The 16585-nt window shown below is 37.4% G+C and overlaps 2 protein-coding genes across 2 annotated transcripts; both read right to left on the bottom strand.

Moving 5' to 3' along the window:
* Positions 1-5162: 5162 nt before the first annotated feature.
* LOC117341926 lies at positions 5163-7179 on the bottom strand. Its single transcript, XM_033903795.1, has 2 exons — positions 5954-7179; positions 5163-5304 (listed from the first exon to the last, which is right to left on the bottom strand). Exons 1-2 carry the CDS (start codon positions 7019-7021, stop codon positions 5233-5235), a joined length of 1140 nt encoding a protein of 379 aa, XP_033759686.1. The 5' UTR covers positions 7022-7179; the 3' UTR covers positions 5163-5232.
* Positions 7180-12507: 5328 nt separating this feature from the next.
* Positions 12508-16132, bottom strand: LOC117341924. The gene is made up of 3 exons (XM_033903793.1): positions 14902-16132; positions 14444-14492; positions 12508-13885 (listed from the first exon to the last, which is right to left on the bottom strand). The coding sequence occupies exons 1-3, from the start codon at positions 15967-15969 to the stop codon at positions 13416-13418; spliced, it is 1587 nt and encodes a 528-aa protein (XP_033759684.1). The 5' UTR covers positions 15970-16132; the 3' UTR covers positions 12508-13415.
* Positions 16133-16585: the final 453 nt, after the last annotated feature.

Here is a 16585-nt window from a genome sequence, read left to right as displayed (position 1 = left end):
GTATCGACTATACAATTAAAGATGATGCTGCTATATTTCCACACTCCTAGTTTGATTTAACAGGTTGTTTGAGGGCCTATGTTCAAAGGTAGGTTACTCGTTCACTAATTGATTCGGTTCTCCTAAACTCAATTCAACGCATATTCAATGCAACAGGGAAAAGAAAACACAAGATGCCCATGGGCCTAAACGGTCATCTGACAAACACTTACAGCAGGGACACACACCCTCAATCAGAAGGGCTCAAGCCAGCATCCTTACCATAAATTGTTTGTTCACAGCTAGTAATGTTTCAGAAAAAAATAGTTTTTATCCATTTTGGCTTTAAAGAGGAGTAGCATCCCAAAGCTAAAATTCAGCCAAGCTACTGCTTTGGGGCCTTACCCTTCTGTTCCCAGGGGTGGGACCAGCCTCATTTATATAAATCATGAGTGCCCTCCACTAATGATGTTTCCGACTAAATGTTGGTGTTGTCCATGAAGGCATTAAGGATAAAGTAGCATTTTAAAGCAAAATTTCACTTAATTTCAATTTTTTTCCCCTGAGTTGGGGCTGCATTATTTATATGAATTATGATTGCCCTTCCCCAATGATGTTTTATACTAAATATGGTTGTAATCAATTATGGAATTGATAAGTAGTAGCGTTTCAAAGCAAAAATTCACCAACGTTCCGCTTTTGGGGCCCCGTAACTCTGTTCCCAGGGGTCCGACCAACCTCATTTGTATACGGTATTATTGCCATCGCCCAATGCTGTTGCAAGCCAAATTTGGCTTTAATCCAACAAATGGTTAAGACGGAGTAGGGTTTTAAACCTAACTTTCAACAAAGTTCCCCTTTTTGAGCCCTGTCCCTCTGCCCCAAGGGGTCATACCAGCTTCATTTATATGAAGTATGGTCGCTCTCCCCAAATGATGCTTCATAACAAATTGGGATGTAAATCACTCATGGGTTACGGAGGAGTAGGGTTTTAAAGGAAGAAATCACCAAAGGTCCCCTTTCGGACCCACCCACTCATGCTCCAGGAGTCAGACCAGCCTATTTTATATGAAATATGATTGCCCTCCCCCAATGATATTTCGCTCAAAATGTGGATGTAGTCCACCAAAGGGTTAAGGAGGATTTGAGTTTTAAAGCAAAATTCACATAAGTTCCCCTGGGGCCTCGCCACTCGGGCCCCAGAGATCAGACCAGCCTCATTTATATGAAATATGATTGCCCGCCCTACTGATGTTTAACAGCAAATTTGGATGTAATCCACCTAAGGGTTAAGGAGCTAGCAGTAGTGTTTTAAAGCAAAAAATCCCCAAACATTCCTTTTTTGGGCCCCTCCACTCGGGCCCAGGGGTCAGACCAGCCTCATTTGTATGAAATATGATTGCCCTTCCCAAATGATGTTTTACAGCAAATCTGAATGCAATCCACCCCAGGGTTAAGGAGGAGCAAGGTTTAAGAGCAAAAATTTATAAAAGTTCCCTATTAGGGGCCCCGCCTCTCGGGGACCAGCCTCATTTATATAAAGTATGATTGCATTTACCGTATGATGTTTCACCCAAAATCATGATGTAATCTACATTAAGGGTTAAGGAGGAGTAGGATTTTAAAGCAAACATTTACCAAAGTTCCCCTTTTAGGGCCCCGCCCTTCTGTCCCCAGGGGTCGGACCAGCCAATGATGTTTCCAACCAAATTTGGAAGTATTCTGCCTTGGGCTTAAGAAGGAGTAGCGTTTTAAAATAGGTCTCACAGACGGCGCACGACGACGGACGAAACACGAAAGCTATAGGTCATCCTGACGCTTTTGGTCAGATGACCTAATAATGAACAGACAAGAATGAAAGCAATCAAAGCAAACACTTTATTACACTAAACCTAAACATACAACATGTATACATATACACTGGAAAAAAATTAACTCATACGTTATTAAACACAATTATTCCCTATACATTCAGGCCTGGAACATATTGCTGTTTACACAATATTTATACAGCTGTTTCTATTTACTGATTAAGTTTTAACTAGTACACTAGCGAACAATGCACAACACACCAGGTATTACGATATGTAAGAGTAGACAACCTAACGATACACATGCGTACAATAATTGATTAACTACTAGTGCAAAGTAATATATTTCAGCGCATTTACGCACCAAACCTATCAAACTTTAATTATATCATAATGACTATTGAAGCTGTTTAACCGAAACATTTTACAATGCACGTTTCATTGAATGTGATCATTCCTATTTGCTTTTGAAGTAAACACTGGCGAATTGCATGCACAGCACAAATGAGTGTAAGATTGTCCAATTTGAAAGTAATTTCAATAAAACCTGACTCGTATCAGTATTGAAATATTTTAAGAAATTCGAATGTAAAGCTTGTATAAACGTGATAAACACATCTTATTAATCTATAACCTACACGAGATACTTTTGAACAGAATGACATGTTTTTAACTTTTTTTTTCACTGAGAGCCGGGTAATGCGACCTATCAGCCAGCAACAACCGCATCTGTTATTATTCCTATATTATATATTTTCAAAAATGTCGTTGATACCTGTTCATACCTGTTCACAGCCTTTGGTATTTTTTAAAATAAAATTTTCTTCTTAATTCATGCATAAATAATTTGACATTTATTCCAAACTATAAACATACACAATATTGATATAAACAAATTAACTGTCGATCTGTACTACAGTAAACGACTTACCATAATCACATAACATTTTACGATTTTAAAGTAAATTGTACATACCTACGAGGGCTGATTGATAAATTGTTAGCCTCATATTGAAGGATTTAAATTTTGCCGGACATATTGTATTATTTTTCAACATAATCCCCTTCAGTGTCTATACACTTTTGCCAGCTGTGTTTAAGGGCCTCAGTGCCACTTTCATATAACTCCTTTTCTTAGCCGTTCAGAAAGTCATCCACTGCATGTATGACGTCATCATCAGACTGAAAGTGGGTGCCTGAAATAGCTGTTTTCAGTTTTGGAAATAGATAAAAGTCTGATGGAACGAGATAAGGTGAATAAGACGGATGCTCAATCAATTTAAAACCACAATCGTGAATTGCAGCCATGGCAATGACAGACTTTTGAACAGGAGCATTGTCCTGGTAGAATAACGCACACGGTGCTTTAGTTTAATAATTTCCTGTAATTGCCTCCATTGTTTCGATTGTTGTTTGGCCCATGCTTCATCAATATTGACAAATCTCTTAAGAAAGGTTGCGGGATCTTCCTCAAAAAGGTTAATGTGCGCCTGGTGTGCTTCTGATCAACTGTCCGAAGTCTTGGTACCCATCGGGCCGAAAGCTTTCTCATTGAAGATCCTCGGTCAGAATGGAATGTACTCTTTCCTGTGAAATTCCAACTCTACTGGCTATATATCTTTCTGTGACTTGTCTGTCAGTCATAACAATATTGAACTTTATTGACCATTTCTGGGGTTGCAACATTGACAGGCCTTCCAGGACGGGGGGTAATCCTCAAGACTCTTTCGGCCGCCCTTGAATTCCGCCACCCACCTTTTCACTTAGAATATGAAGGGGCATCTTTCCCTAGTGTTGCTAATATATCATTATGTATATCCTTAGGTGTTTAACCTTTTTTTATGCAAATATTGAATCACTGCTCTTTCAACGATTTGTCCATTTTGCAAAAGCCGCTTGTCTTGTTTAACAGTCATTGGGTACACGGCCCTATATACATGTAGTCAGAGAATAGTAGGACTTAGAAAGAACATCATTGAGTATCTCCTTCAATACGAGGCTCACAACATCAGTGTTAATGGGCCGTTAAGAATGTGATTATAATACTTTCTATTCTACTGATTAATGGTTGATTGAGTAGGGACCTAGTGTGAGTGCCTTCAATGGTAAGGAATCAAGACATTTTTACCCAAACTCATGAAGTATGCTTGTTACTACTATATACATTGAATGTCCTTTATTCTATATTTCATCATGTCTTTCTGATAGTTTGATAATTATACAATATTACATTTCAGCATTGTTTGCTGCATCTTATTTGTTTTTGTCTCGACAGTATTCGCATCTTAAACTTGCTTTTAAATCTGCTAGCAATCCTCAGAAAGATTGGCATTCCATTAAGAATTCCATCTTATTGTACAAAGTTATCTGTTCTTGTGAACAGGTATTGATTGTTACGTCATTGGATTTTAGAGTAACGTCATAAATTTGTGAGAAAACGACGTAACTTTCTCAGGCACAAAAATCACGTGACAATCAATACATCCTCACAAGATAGATAACTTTGCATTGAAAAAAATGGTATCAAATACAATGTATGTATATACATGATTTATCTTCTCCTTTGGAACAGCGCTATCAGGTCTAGTGATATTATACTTCCAAACACGGCACAGAGAACGACAATACCAAGGGCACCAATCGCAACTGCGGATGTCCTGTTGTCCCTGGCACTAATGAGTGTACGAACGTATTTCGATGTATTTTTCTTCGGAATTTTAAGACTTCTCTTGAGTTCGTCCATAATCTGGAACAGTTCCTGAATCGGATTTTCTGAATCCTTAGCCAATTGAGTTTTACAACAAGAACATTCATACATTGAGTTGTTTCTTACTGTATCTATTTGACTGTTGTTGACGTCACCAGTGGTATTTGATAACGCGGTAACGTCACGTGATGCAGTTGTTGTTGGAGGGACGAGTGTTGAAAGAGTTGTACCAGTGACGTTACTAATCGCAGGGGTTTCCGTATTAGACCAGGAACTATGTAAATCCTTCGTTGAACTTGGGATCCGTAAAGCGTCTGAAAATTAAACCAACACTCTTTGAAAGATATCATTGTAATCACGACTAATGTATCCTGTCAATTGCGATATCATGATTGCAGATCCATACATAGAGAAAAAAATACTCTGCTGATACGCTTGATCTCAGTCTTAACATTAATACTGCATAGTTTGTAATATTCGCGAGGGATTTAATTTCGCTATATTCGCGATTATGAAATATTAACATTTTGCAGTAGCCGTAATAGAAAACTCGTGTAAAAGAAAACAACAACAAAGATAATTTAACCTCACTATCTCGTGAGTACTGACTTCACTATCCAATGAATGTGATTATATAAAATGAACCACAAGTAAAATAGGTTTGTGACTAATACTCCTATATACCTTATTTACGCAAAAACGATCGGAAAATATAATGCCTCTTATAAAACTGTTCTATTCGGTAAGGAAGTAAATGTAATTACCGCGTGTTGTAGAACTCCCAGCAATGGTAGTTGTTGAGTATTCCTGAGAAAAGAACGAAAATGATATCAATTACCTTCTTTATCTTCATTAAAGCTCTCCCGTAACTTGTTGAAGTTGACATTTTAACATGCCGACGAACTTCAGCCAACTAAATTATATACATCATTGCTTAAAGAACATCAGAATCCCTTGAAAACAATTGCCTTTCAAATAAGTGAAAACATAGCTAGCAGGATCAGATCCTGACATACTTTATTATAACCGAAATTGAGAGGAAACAAGTATCGTAATTAATACGAGAAAAAATCACGGAAGTTGAAACAAAAGTAAATCACACAGACTTTGAGACAATGATATAAATTATGAAATAGCAAAAATAGAAAAATGTCGCTGAAACTAAGACAAAAATAATACCGCACAAATTGAGACAAGAAAATGAATCCGGGAATTGATAAAAGAGAAACTATGTAGAAATGGAGACGGTTGGACAGATCGGGAAAATATCACAAAATAAGACAAGAGAAAATATTAGAAAAAAAGTTCGCGGAAAGTAAACAGAAACATATCACAGGATTGAAGACAGGAAAAAATACATGGAAGATTATCGCAGAAAAAAACACACAAAAAACCACAAAAAACCCCAACAACATGGAGACAAGCGCAAATCCCACAGAAATGATAATGGTTTTACCTGTGGTTTCCTTAGAGTTTCATGTAAGTTTCCGATGCCGATTGTTAACGCTATCATGGACCATTCCATTTCGCATATCAGGTGCCCCCCGAATGATGACGTGTGTCTTATCTCCACAATACCGGAATTGAGGTTATTCAGCCACGCGGTCGAGTACTTAGACTGTGATATTTCTGTCCACAAAGTGTGGGAGCTTGATATTCTTGATAAGTTGAATGAATTGCTATGTATTGTCTCCATGACAAGTGCTAAGGCACAGTTCTCGAATCCTGGTGGAATATACACACTATATTCTCTTACATGATAATGAAGTGGGGTAGGAAAAAACATCGCTGGATCACCGTGTCTAACGCCAAGAGGAAAGTGAGCAATGAGAACCGCTTCGTCGGATATGAAGTGAACACGTTCACACGTCATGTTATAAATGTAGGTCTGGTATCCCAGGATACGTTGGTCAACCACATATCCACATCCTATTATTGAAACATTGGCACCTCTACCTCCAGCAAGTAATTTTACCTGATCATATAAATACTCCACAAGATTCCGTCGGACAAGTATGTACTCTTTCTCCCATGCAGTTATAGGAGGTACTATATCGGCTATGTGATCGCGGGCGAAACTGGGTTTTACATTAGTTAAAGCGCTACCAGACAAAACGGAAAATCGCTTTTTATTTGTTGACAAAAGTTTTACTCCACTCAGATCAGACGTTGACTGGATTTGGAAAGTCTGTGATTCTTGTAAAGTTATTGTCATGGCGTCACCAGGACCATAGTTAATTCCTTCAAATGTAAATGAAGCAGAATAATATCCAGGGAAAGTTATTACAATAATGGTATCGTTTTCCAGAGATATAACAGCGAACTGACAAACATAAGTCTTATCACAGTGTGTAAGGACACCATACGCCGTGCCAATCTGTGTAGCATCTCGAACCAAGAACATATCACCGCTGTTGTACGCAGACGATAGTCCTGTTATAATAAGCTCACTAGAATCTGACTGAATTATGATACCTTTGTCGGTTTTCCCTGTTCCCACTATTTCGAAGTCTGCGGTGTTCATTTCTAAGACAATGCCGTTTTTCGGTTCTACTTGCTCTTGCCTAATAGGAAATGGAGAGACGCGCGGGGCAGATATGTTTACACGTATTTTTGTATTTGATGGATTCACAATGTTGATGTAAAACTTCACATTATCAACAGCGTTCTCTGAGAAAGCTATTGATCTTGTATCCAGTGAGAGAGCTACAGAAAAATGTATTTTTATTAAAATATATTTCATGACAAAGTGCTTGAAAATCATTTATATCATTGAAAACTTCATCCATTGCCTATGGCATCAAGTGTAAATAAGACCCATGCAGAAATCCTTCCCCTGGTCAAATTTCGATGGGGAATGTCCATTGAGGTAAACATTTCTATCGCCATGGAAATTGAGTCCGGCGTAAGGCCGAAATTCAACAATTAACATTTAGATTTCTAGTTTTTATTTAGGTTGGTCCGCAAGAAGATTCAGGAAACGTGTCGAGATATATAATGTCCCTGCAATTACTGTCATTACATTTGTATCCTATTGAGCAATGTAATAATCCTTTTATGAGCAATCTGAGTGGAAGGCTGTATATTCTATCCCAAGGCCATGACATACATTCTTCGTCATTCGATTGTACTTAAATTTCCTTGGTTGATGTTCCGTAGATACTTACCCATTCCGACCCGTATAATGAACCGGACCGGGAGAGACATTTCAATGAAACTCGACGTAATTGTTGGTCGAAGACATGTAAGGCCAGAGCGCTTTGTGTTAATTGGGCAGAAGTTAGATTTTCATTTCTCGTCCTCTTCTGTCTATAATATTACGTTATGTACATCTGATACGAGTTGTGGAACAAAGCTGAAGACCTCAGTTTCTTTCTCACATTTCGCTCATTTGTATCATAAAGTATATAAAATAATAGAATTGTACCTCGTCACAATAATTATAAAAACTCGTCCTTACTTTTTCATTTTTAATATTCAATATTCTTATCTCACATTTTCAAACTTGAAATTTGAAATAAAAGCTTTAAAATAAATTGTGTCATATTATATATTGATTGTTACCAACTGGTGTTAAATCCATGTTTGATAATGTAACAGCGCATGATTAAAAATTTAATCTAAATCACTGCCTCCTCATTGGGTCAAGCCCTGCACCTATGGTCCTAGTAGCCTTACAATCAACCGATCCAGATAAGATATATCTATAGACAATCAATAGATTCCGGCTAGTATTTTACCAGGGTTACAATAATGAATGAAATTGTTTGAAACTGGAATCCCACTATAAGGAGATTGATAATTAGACCTTATCAAAATAATACTTCTCGAGAAAAGCATAACATATGTATTTTCTACTTACCATTACACAAACAACCATACATGATTGTCAGGAGATGAAGATGTAATGCCATTTTTGTAATTATTTCTGTAGAGAAAGAATGTATATTAAATAATTGGCAATCAGCATTACTGCTTCAATAGCGAGTCAGTGGAGTTATATAAAATATACTGAAAAGAATATATGTTATAACATTCCTAGCTAGTATCGATAAATTAGCCATTTGTCAATGTAAAAAGGGAGAGTAAGTCAATAGGTCAGACTTGATGTCAGTATAAGGTACAACCAGCATTCAATTCCTAACGAAAGATTATTTACACTGAGTCTGTATAAAAATCACATTAACTGAAAGTAACAGAATGAAATGTAATGCAATAGATTGTCTCGTTTTCAAACATGTTGACAGATTTATGGTTAAATAACTTGAATATGCTTGACGAAGTATATTGCTTATTACCACATAAGCTGTTTACCGAGGCATTGCTACAAGGAATCACTAAAAAATATAGATTTATTGGCAAATGCCTCGTATGGGTATTGATTTGTATACGCGACGGCAAGTAAAAGACAGGAAAAAACACTAGCAAAACATAACACAAAGGAGAGATAGAAATACCAATTAGATAAGTATTACAGACAGAACTGTTTTAAACATCATTCTACCACGTTTGCTATGCAACGTCAGTTTTGATTGGTTGAAAACCATGTATTGTTTTCCAATAATACACGCTCGTGCCAATTATACACGCTCGTGAGTCACGGCTGTTACAATTTTAAATATCTAATATTCACATATTTCATATAAGGTTACTCTAGCCGAGTGGGCTAATGGGTTAGTCTTTCAATTAAATTTTTATCACGACGCGAGTTCGAATCCTACGGAGGCCCACTCGGATATTTTGCAAGTTTAATTAATAACTCAGGCCTGCGGCCTTCGTTATTAATTTAATTGCAAAATATCCTCGTCCTTGTTGTATATCCTGCAACAATACACGAATCATCGTTAATTATTTCTTAAATAAACAGTTATACGATTAGATATTTCATTGAGCTTATCACAGTGTACATGTGGACAAAGAGTGATAATTGATACAAACCTGCTACATCCGAAATCAATGACACTGTTGTACTGTTGTGTCTGATGTCACCGAAGTCTGTGACACTGTTGTACTGTTGTATCCGATATCACCGAAGTCAGTGACACTGTTGTACTGTTGTCTCTGATGTCACCGAAGTCAGTGACACTGTTGTACTGTTGTATCTGATATCACCGAAGTCAGTGACACTGTTGTACTGTTTTATCTGATGTCACCGAAGTCAGTGACACTGTTGTATTATTGTGTCTGATATCACCGAAGTCAGTGACACTGTTGTACTGTTTTATCTGATGTCACCGAAGTCAGTGACACTGTTGTAACGTTGGTTCTGATATCACAGAAGTCAGTGGCACTGTTGTATTGTTGTCTCTGATGTCACCAAAGTCAGTGACACTGTTGTACTGTTGTCTCTGATGTCACCAAAGTCAGTGACACTGTTGTACTGTTGTATCTGATGTCACCGAAGTCAGTGACACTGTTGTACTGTTGTATCTGATATCACCGAAGTCAGTTGCACTGATGTAATGTTGCATCTGATGTCCCGAAGTCAGTGACACTGTTGTACTGTTGTATCTGATATCACCGAAGTCAGTGACACTGTTGTACTGTTGTATCTGATGTCACCGAAGTCAGTGACACTGTTGTACTGTTGTCTCTGATGTCACCGAAGTCAGTGACACTGTTGTACTGTTGTCTCTGATGTCACCAAAGTCAGCGACACTGTTGTACTGTTGTATCTGATGTCACCGAAGTCAGTGACACTGTTGTACTGTTGTCTTTGATATCACCGAAGTCAGCGACACTGTTGTAACGTTGGTTCTGGTATCACCGAAGTCAGTGACACTGTTGTAATGTTCTCTCTGATATCGCCGAAGTCAGTGGCACTGTTGTATCTGATATCACCAAAGTCAGTGGCACTGTTGTATCTGATATCACCAAAGTCAGTAGTAGCTGTACTGTTGTACTGTTGTATCTGATATAGTCGAAGTCAGCCTTACAGTTGTATTCTTGTGTCTGATATCATTTCGTTAAAAATTAATTTAATTCACTGTTTGGCGGCGCCGTGGCGAACAATACTTATGGGACCTCAAAAGCTTGGTAAGTAACTTTAAACATGCAAAATTGATAAGCAAACAGGTATATGATATTTTATCTATTTGAATATTTAGAGGAGAATCAATCTAATCCCTGGGTACTGGTCCTGTATATATTGTGATCATAAAGAATTCTTCCAGTAACAGTATTTCTGCTTACAATTTTATTTTGTTTACCTAAAACAGCTCAGGTAGAACGGTTTGTTCTAATAAAAATGATAAAAGAGTCAATAAATTAAACAACATGCCGATGTTAATTGGTCCTTAAGGAATAAAAACTAGTTGAGAGGTTTGACTGACAAACTGTTTGATACTAACTTGTAAAGGTGAATGTGTCTATGGGGAACATCTCAGACACAGTTGACGGACCGTTGTGACTGATACACTTTATAATGATAATTATTAGAGGTGAATTGGTCCATTGGAGACAGATGACCGGATGTTTTAACCAGCACGCTTAATGAGGTATGCGTGTTCATTGGGAACAACTCGGACACAGTGGACGGGATATTTTGACTGACAAACTTCATCTTAATGATTTGTAGAGGTGAGCGTGTCCATTGGGAAGAACTCGGGAAACAGTTGACGGAATGTTTTGACTGACAAACTCCATCTTAATAATTTGTAGAGGTGAGCGTGTCAATTGAGAACAACTCGGAAACAGTTGATGGGATGTTTTGACTGACAAACTTCATGTTAATAATTTGTAGAGGTGAGCGTGTCCATTGAGAAGAACTCGGACACAGTTGACGTAATGTTTTGACTGACAAACTCCATGTTAATAATTTGAAGAGGTGAGCGTGTCCATTGAGAACAACTCGGACACAGTTGACGGGATGTTTTATCTGACAAGCCTCATGTTGATAATTTGTAGACGTGAGCATGTTTATTGGGAACAACTCGGACACAGTTGACGGGATGTTTTATCTGACAAGCCTCATGTTGATAATTTGTAGACGTGAGCCTGTTTATTGGGAACAACTCGGACACAGTTGACGGTATATTTTGTCTGACAAGCTTCATGTTAATAATTTGTAAAGGTAAGCGTGTCCATTTGGAACAAGACAGACACAGTTGACGGGATGGTTTGATTGACAAACTTCATTTTAATAATTTGTAAAGGTGTGCGTGTCCATTGGAAACAACTCGGACACAGTTGACGGCATAGTTTGACTGACAAGTCCTTTGATAATGGTTTATAGAGTTTAGCGTGTTCATGGTGTACATAAAACACGACTGACCGGATGTTTTGACTGACACACCTTATTATGATAATTTGTAGAGGTGAGCGTGTCAATTGGGGTCAGATGACAGGATGTATCGAATAATAATTGATAGAGATGAGTGTGTCCATGGAAAACAGATGACCAAATGTTGTGATTGTCCGATACCTATTACGATAATAATTGGTAGATTTGAGTGTGTCCGTAGGAAACTTGTTAGACACAAATGACCGAATGTTTTGACCGACACCCCCTATATTGTAATAATTGGTAGAAATTAGTGTTTTTAATGAGAAACGGATGACCATAATAAGTGTTTTGGCTGGGAGAAGTAGTTTGTATTTATCCTGAAATACCTAAAGCCAAGTAGAGTGAGAATGTCTCTCAGTCAATAATTAGCTTCTAATTTCAACAAAACTCAGTCGATTAATCTGAAAAGAGGTAAAACGAGGTCAAAATAACAGCAAAATGTCAACTGGTATTGAGAACTCGCTTCTGCTTCAGAGTAACATCCGCCATACAAATACAGATACAATGAGAACTGGGATGGTGACAACTTAACCACAAGTATACCAACGAGCATTGGTCATGTCAAGCTTCATTCTTATTTCACAAGAATATAAAATCGTTCCATATAGAATCATGGCACCAATAATGTGTCTATCGAAAATCTGTGGTATTTGCTTTTCTGTCAGCAGACGTCATATATCATAAAAATGGGGTATTACATAGAAGTAGAGAAAATAATATTTTTTTCCATACGTCAGGTAGATTTATTTTCATGATGTGTACTGTAATAGTACCGAAACAAAATTCAAAACTCTACATTGTTCGGCTTTGACAGCGATGCAGTGTATAATGGCAGAGATATTCGTTTCTTCGTACCCGACAAACAGCGATGTGATGGGGATCGAGATGAGTAGGTAAAAAATAACACTAGCATTCTCATCGTGTCGTGGTTAAACCGTCGCTTCTTATATCATTCGTTAATCAGAAAACAATTTGCAAATGTAACTCTTAACCACTGCTCGCGCCATTTGCTAAATCTAGAGTTTTAGTCAAATTTATTATTATATAATATTTGAACCCTTCGGTCAATTTGGATTTCGAATTGACCAGTACATAGAGTCAGTAGTAACTCATAGTCATATACCTACGGTTGATTCTACCACATAACGATACACTTAATAAACTTGATACATTTGTAAGTAACACGATGTAAGTAATTTGGAAAAATAATGTACACGTTATCTATCTATGATGTCAATATCAATAGATAAATTGAAGATACAACATGTAAAGATATAAACAGGAACAACAATTAATTTCATAATTCCATATACATGATAAGTACCAGCCCTGGAAAATGTTGCTGGTGACACAAAATTTATACAACTGTTTCTATTTATTGATTAAATTTTAACTAGGACGCTAGCGAACAAAGCACAACACACCTGGTATTACGAGCTGTAATAGTAGAACCTAACGATACGCATGCGTACAATAATTGATTAACTACTAGTGCTAGGTAATAAATCTTACACCCAAACTCATGAAGTATGCTTGTTAACACTAAATACATTGAATATCATCTATTCTATATTTGATCTTTCTGATAATTAGATCATAATACAATATTACATTTCATCATTGCTTGCTGTACTTATCTTCTCCTTTGGAACAGTGCTATCAGGTCTAGTGATATTATACTTCCAAACACGGCACAGAGAACGACAATACCAAGGGCACCAATCGCAACTGAGGATGTCCTGTTGTCCCTGGCACTGATGAGCGTACGAACGTATTTCGATGTTTTTTTCTTCGGAATTGTAAGATTTCTCTTGAGTTCGTCCATAATCTCGAACAGTTCCTCAGGCGGGTTAGATGAATCTTTAGCCACGTGAGTTTTACAACAGGAACATTCATACATTGAGTTATTTGTTACTGTATCTATTTGACTGTTATTGACATCACCAGTGGTATTTGATAACGCGGTAACGTCACGTGATGCGGTTGTTGTTGGAGTGATGAGTGTTGAAAGAGTTGTACCAGTGACGTTACTAATCGCAGGTGTTTCCGTATTAGACCAGGAACTATGTAAATCCTTCGTTGAACTTGGGATCCATAAAGTGTCTGAAAATCAAACCAACACTTATTGAAAGATATCATTGTAATCACGACTAATGTATCCTGTCAATTTGGATATCATGATTGTAGATCCCTGCATAGGGAAAAAATACACCACGGATACGCTTGATCTCAACCTTTACGTTAATACTGCAAAGTGGGAATATTCGCTAGCGAGTTCGCTATATTCGCAGTTTTTATAAAGACCGCGAAAATAAATACAAAGCGAATGTTTATAGGTCTGTGTTACGCAAAATTGTATACCCGCGAACAAGTTCCGACTTGGGACCGCGAATTATTTCCCCGTGAAATTTAATCGCTATGCAGTGAACGCACAAGTAAAATAGAAAACTCGTGGAAAAGAAAGAAAAAACACAGATAATTTAACCTCAGTATCTCGTGAGCACTGTCCATATTATCAAATAAATGTGATTATATAAAATGAACCACAAGTAAAATAGGTTTGTGACTAATACTCCAATATACATTTTTACATGAAAACGACAGAAATTCTAATGACTTTCTTAAAACTGTTTTATTCGGTAAGGAAGTAAATATAATTACCGCGGAAATGTGTTGTAGAACTCCCAGCAATGGTAGATGTTGAGTATTCCTGAGAAAAGAAAGAAAGTAATTATATATTACCTTCTTCGTCTTAATTAAAGCTCAAGTTCCCCCGTAACTTGTTGAAGTTGATATTTTAACATACCGACTATCTTCAGCCAATTACAATAGAAAATATCAAGGAAACAAAACATGATACCGCACGAATTGAGACAAGAAAATTAATCTGGGAATTGATAAAAGAGAAATAATGCTGAAATAAAGACGATTGAACAGACCGGAAAAATATCACAAAATAAGACAAGAGAAAATATTAGAAAAATATTTTGCAGAAACAAAAAATGGAAATATATCGCTGGAATAAATACAGAAATAACACAGGGAAGAATGTCGATGAAATAAACACAGGCCAACATTGAGACAAGAGAAAAATCCCACAGAAATGATAATGGTTTTACCTGTGGTTCGCTTAGAGTTTCATGTAAGTTTCCGATGCCGATTGTTAACGCTATCATCGACCGTTCCATTTCGCATATCAGGTGCCCCCCGAATGATGACGTGTGGCTTATCTCCACAATACCGGAATTGAGGTTATTCAACCACGCGGTCGAGTACTTAGACTGTGATATTTCTGTCCACAAAGTGTGGGAGCTTGATATTCTTGATAAGTTGAATGAATTGCTATGCATTGTCTCCATGACAAGTGCTAAGGCACAGCTCTTGAATCCAGGTGGAATGTAAACACTATATTCATTTACATGATAATGAAGTGGGGTAGGAAAAAACATCGCTGGATCACCGTGTCTAACGCTAAGAGGAAAGTGAGCAATGAGAACCGCTTCGTCGGATATGAAGTGAACACGTTCACACGTCATGTTATAATTGTAGGTCTGGTATCCCAGGATACGTTGGTCAACCACATGTTCACATCCTATTATTGAAACATTGGCACCTCTACCTCCAGCAAGTAATTTTACCTGATCATATGAATACTTCGCAAGATTCCGGCGAACGAGTATGTACTCTTTCTCCCATGCAGTTATAGGAGGTACTATATCGGCTATGTGATCGCGGCCCCCACCGGGTTTTACATTAGTTAAAGCGCTACCAGACAAAACAGAAAATCGCTTTTTATTTTTTGACAAAATCTTAACTCCACTCAGATCAGATGTTGACTGAATTTGGAAGGTCTGTGATTCTTGTAAAGTTAGTATCATGACGTCACCAGGACCATAGTTCATTCCTTCAAATGCAACTAAAGCCGAATAATATCCAGGGAAAGTTATTTCAATAATGGTATCGTCCTCCAGAGATATAACAGCGAACTGACAAACATAAGTCTTCCCACAGTGTGTAAGGACACCATACGCCGTGTCAATCTGTGAAGCATCCCGAACCAAGTACATATCACCGCTGTTGTACGCATATGATAGTCCCGTTATAATAAGCTCACTAGAATCTGACTGAATTATGATACCTTTGTCGGTTTTCCCTGTTCCCACTATTTCGAAGTCTGCGGTGTTCATTTTTAAGACAATGCCGTTTTTCGGTTCTACTTGCTCTTGCCTAATAGGAACTGAAGAGACGCGCGGGGCAGATATATTCACAAGTACTCTTGTAGTTGATGGATTGACAATGTTGATGTAAAACTTCACATTACCAACAGCGTTCTCTGAGAAAGCTATTGATCCCGTATCCATTGAGAGAGCTACAGAAAAATATGTTTTTATTAAAATATATTTCATCACAAAGTGCTTGAAAATCATTCATCTAAGTTAAAATTCCATTGATGGCCAATGAAATAACGTGGAAAAACAGAAATTCTTCCCCTGGTCAAATTTCGATGTGAAGTGTCCATTGAGAAAACATGTCCATCGCAATGGAATAGAGTCCGAGGTGATTTTTTCACAATTAACATTTAAAATTATACTCTAATTGTTCAATACTTTTGGTCCTAGCAAGATGAAGGGAAGCGTATCTGGATATATTACCCTATATATGACCCTATCATTACAGCCATTACTTTTTAACCCTAATGCCTTCTTTAGTGAGCATTCTAAGAGGAAGGCTTATATTCTATCCCCTGGTCAAACCATACACATCTTTGTCTTTTGATGGTGCTTGAATATCCTTGGTTGATGC

This window comes from Pecten maximus, chromosome 14 (assembly GCF_902652985.1).
Source record: "Pecten maximus chromosome 14, xPecMax1.1, whole genome shotgun sequence".
In the NCBI taxonomy this organism is placed as follows: domain Eukaryota; kingdom Metazoa; phylum Mollusca; class Bivalvia; order Pectinida; family Pectinidae; genus Pecten; species Pecten maximus.
The sequence above is the reverse complement of the archived record's forward strand: the minus strand, read 5'-3'. Positions and strand labels throughout refer to the sequence as shown.